Here is a 3,876-nt window from a genome sequence, read left to right as displayed (position 1 = left end):
GGGGGGGGTCTCCGCCCAAAGCAACCAGCCTCTGAAAAGAGTGCGGACAGAGACTAGTCAAGTCCCATCTTTGACAGAAATTCACATTTGTGTTGTATTGTGGATCTTGAGAATAGTAAAAATGTTCTTTCCTTTAAAAAAACAATCCTAAGGTACAGTAAATATACGAGTAAAACGGGGAACTCCTTTTGTGGTCCATAGAAATTCAGGAGGGGCTGTCACCGTTGAATCAGCTCCTCAGAGTAAAGAAAGCGCCTGAATTACATTTTCAGTACTTTAGGAGCTTTTCTTCACCATATTTGGATTTCGTGGTTTTAAACCCTACCTGTAGTCTCTATGGATACACGACACACAGACACACAGGTACGTGTGAGTGCACGTGACCCGCTCGCCCGGGTGGCGTGTTCCGTGAGGGATCTGTCCGCTCTTCACGCGTGTGTGAGCTCAGGGGCGGGACACGCAGAGCTCCAGGGGGAGCCGCGTGGCTTGAGTCAGGGCAGCTCCCGGGGCCAGTCGCCTTGCTGGCCGTCAGGCTTCGCTGGGTTTACTGCATCCACTTCAGAGACCTCTGAGAATGGACCAGGCCAAGCTGCGCTGAACCAAGGGGAGCGGGGGAGGGGGGGAGCCGAGGCCGCCCCCACACTTCGCACCCCCGCACTTAAAGCATAAAGCTGGCGTGGGGCACTTAGAAGGGTTTCTTGGTTGCAGTTCTCCAACCTCAGGGTTTACTGAAAATGCTTATCCCACCCAGAAAAGGGCCGATCAGTGGTTCTCAAGAGTGGGCTGGAAAACACACAGATGCTTGTTTCAACTAAAATGAGGGAGCTTCTGACCAGTGATTGGAAAACACGAGTTTGCCTGGGATTGGGACAATTTGGGGTGATTCTCAGATTTTTGTTTCCTTTTCAAAAAGCATCCTAAAGACCAACGCAGGGAAACCTGACACACAGTAAATGTTACAGGCGGCACGGAGGGAAGCGCAGACACGCGTGCGTTCTCCCCTGGAGGCTGGATTCACTGCTCTGTAAACCAGGCCTTGCGTGGGGACAAGTGTGTGTGGGCAGCAGCGGGGGAGCGGAGGGCAGTTTGCTCACCCCTGTCTTTTTGCGTTCCAGTCTGTCATCCTTCCTGTGCACGATGCTGAGCCCTGGCTGGACGAGTGCCTGAGGTCCGTTTTGCAGCAGGACTTCCAAGGCTCCATGGAGCTGTCGGTCTTTAATGATGCCAGTAGGGTACGTAGGAACTTCCTGCTGGTGACTGAGCCTAGGGGACCTCAAGGCCGGCCGCTCTGGCAGGAGTCTCCTGACCTGCCCACATTCTCTTGCTTTCAGGACAAGTCCATGACTATCATTGAAAAATGGAAAGTGAAGCTAGAAGGTTCTGGTATCCCCGTGGTCGTTGGGGGGCACAGTTGGCCTTCTCCCCGAGGAGGTCAGTAACCACACTTAGCTAATTATTCAGCTGTAGAGAATGGTTTCTTAACAACTCGTGTGCTTAGTTTCCTGTTCAAATCCTGATGAAATGTGCCCTGAATCGCACTTACACTTACCACGTATAGGCCTGAATTTCGTCCTCTTGGGTGAGGACTTTTGTCTGCTGCCACTGCTCATTCCTTACCTACTCAGCCTAACGAAAAGCCGTTGGGTGTTTCATTTCTGGTGTCATCAATTATTATTGGTCACCTCTCCTTCTTAAAATTGTTTTCTTGGGACGTTAGGTTTATTTTTGTTCAATTTTTTAAATCTTAAAGAACTGGGTTTTTGTTTCACTAATTTGCTATGTTGCCTTTCTTTTTCTAGTCTGTTTTCTGTTTCCACTTTGATAGTTTATTTTCTTTTTTCTAATTCTTAAGGTGGAAACTGAGGTCGTTGATTTGAGACTTTTCTTTTCTGATATAGGCATTTAGCGATATAAAGTCTCTTCTAACTGTTGCTATAGCAGCACCCTTGAATTCTGATATGTTTTCATTTTCATTCAGTTTCAAAATACCTTCTAATTTCCTTTTTAATTTCATGATTTATGGGTTATTTAGAAGTGTGTTACTAATTTTCCAAATATTTGAGGACTTTTCCGCCTATCTCTCTCTTCCTGATTTTTAACTCAGTTCCTCTGCAGTAAGAGAACAAACTTTGTTTGGCTTGACTTTATTTTTTTAAAAGATTTCATTGGGGAATTGGGGAAGGGGAGCAGCCAAGTTGTTGTCCTTCAGTCTTAGCTGTGGAGGGCGCAGCTAGCTCAGCTCCAACTCCAGTTGCCATCCGGCCACCCATTGGCAGCTTGCGCCCGCTCAGTTCGAGGTGCCATGTTCAATCTTAGTTGCGGGTGGGCATAGCCCACCAACCCATGCGGTATTTGCCATGCGGCAACCTTGTTGTTAGGAGCATGTGCTCTCACTAGCTGAGCCATCCTGCCACCTGTTGGCAGCACAGCACAGCTCAGCTTGGGCGCAGCTCACTGGCCCATGTGGGAATCGAACCGGTGACCCTGTTGCTCAGAGCTTGCGCTCTTAAGCAACTGAGCTGCTTGACTGGCCCCCTTGGCTTGACTCTTTTAACTTTAGTAAGAGTCACTGTGTGGCCCAGGATATGGCCTATCTTGGCGCAAGTTCTGTGTGCACTTGACAAGGTTGTGTATCCTCTGGTGTTGGGTAGATTTTCTGTAAATGTGAATCAGCCGAGTTAGGGACCTTGTTTAAATATTTCCCCTTGCTGCTTTGCGGTACACTTGTTCTGTCAGTTATTGAGAGGGGCAACAAAATCCCCCACTCTCTGTCTGTTCCTCCTTACAGTTCTATCAGGTTTTGCTTCTTGTATTTTGAAACTCTTAACATCTAGGATTGTTATGAAGAATTGATGCCTTCATCGCTATGAAATAACCCTCTTAATCTCTGGTAAATTTTGTTCTGAAATCTGTTTGATATTAATGTAACTGCTTGGGCTTTATTTTGACTAGTGTTAATATAGTATATCTTTCCCTCCTTTTAACTTTTAACCCATTTGTGTCTTTATATTTAAAGAGTCCCCCTCCCTTGTAGATTCTTACAGACAACATATGGATGGTAGTCTTATCCGATCTTATCATCTCTGCCTTCTCACTGGGATGTTTACACTAGTTACATTTAATGTGATTATTTTCATGGTTAGGGTTACGGCAGTCTTCTTGATATTAGTTCTTTCTTCCATTTTCCTCTTTTTCTCTGTCTTTTTTTAGATTACTCAAAACTTTTGTAACAGCTTCATGGGATATAATTGACATACCATACAATGCACCCACCAAAGTATATAGTCTAGTACTTTTTAGTGTATTCACACCTGTGGGCAAGCATCACCACAGTCAATTTTAGAACATTTTCATCACCTCAGAAAGGAACCCTGTCTCCTTGATCACCCTCGGTACCCCTTTGCCCCCGCCTTACACAACCGTTAACCTGCTTCCTGTTTGTAGATCTGTCTATTTTGGAGGACATTTTATATAAATGGAATCATAACTCTTTTATGACTGGCTTCTTTCCTTTAGCGTAATGTTTTTAAGGTTCATGGTATAGCATTTATTGATACTTCATTCTTTTTTATGAGAGAATCACATTAGATTGACCTATTTTGTTTCTGCATTCATCAGTTGATGGACATTTGGTTCCATCTTTTGGCTGTCGTGAATAGTGCTGCTATAAACTTTTGGACACTGTTTGAACACTGGTCTTTAATTTCTTCGGTGTATACCATGGAGTAATTGCTGGGCCATATTGTAATGCTGTGTTTAACATAGTGAAGAAACCCCACACTGTTTCCACAGCAGCTAGACCATTTTACATTCCCACCAGCTATGTGTGAGGGTTCCAGTTTCTGTGCAGCCTCACCAACACTTTTTTTTTTTTAA

The 3,876-nt window shown here is 45.0% G+C and overlaps 1 protein-coding gene across 8 annotated transcripts in view; it reads left to right on the top strand.

Moving 5' to 3' along the window:
• The first annotated feature begins 22 nt into the window (after positions 1-22).
• The window catches only part of QTGAL (queuosine-tRNA galactosyltransferase), a 56,521-nt gene continuing 52,667 nt past the window's right edge, over positions 23-3,876 (top strand). For 2 of the 8 annotated variants that reach the window (XR_002126161.1, XM_019661877.1), the window contains exons 1-3: positions 23-363; positions 1,116-1,232; positions 1,332-1,431. Coding sequence is in view for 3 of the 8 variants with exons in the window: in XM_019661877.1 (XP_019517422.1) it covers positions 337-363; positions 1,116-1,232; positions 1,332-1,431 (244 nt within the window). In the remaining 5 variants the exon portion in view is untranslated. Of the gene's footprint in view, positions 364-1,115; positions 1,233-1,331; positions 1,432-3,876 lie in introns of those variants that run through there. The other 6 variants (XR_002126160.1, XR_002126159.1, XM_019661881.1 and 3 more) reach the window with 4 other exon arrangements.

The sequence above is a fragment of the Hipposideros armiger genome, unplaced genomic scaffold, assembly GCF_001890085.2.
Source record: "Hipposideros armiger isolate ML-2016 unplaced genomic scaffold, ASM189008v1 scaffold_362, whole genome shotgun sequence".
NCBI classification, from domain to species: Eukaryota; Metazoa; Chordata; class Mammalia; order Chiroptera; family Hipposideridae; genus Hipposideros; species Hipposideros armiger.
The sequence above is the reverse complement of the archived record's forward strand: the minus strand, read 5'-3'. Positions and strand labels throughout refer to the sequence as shown.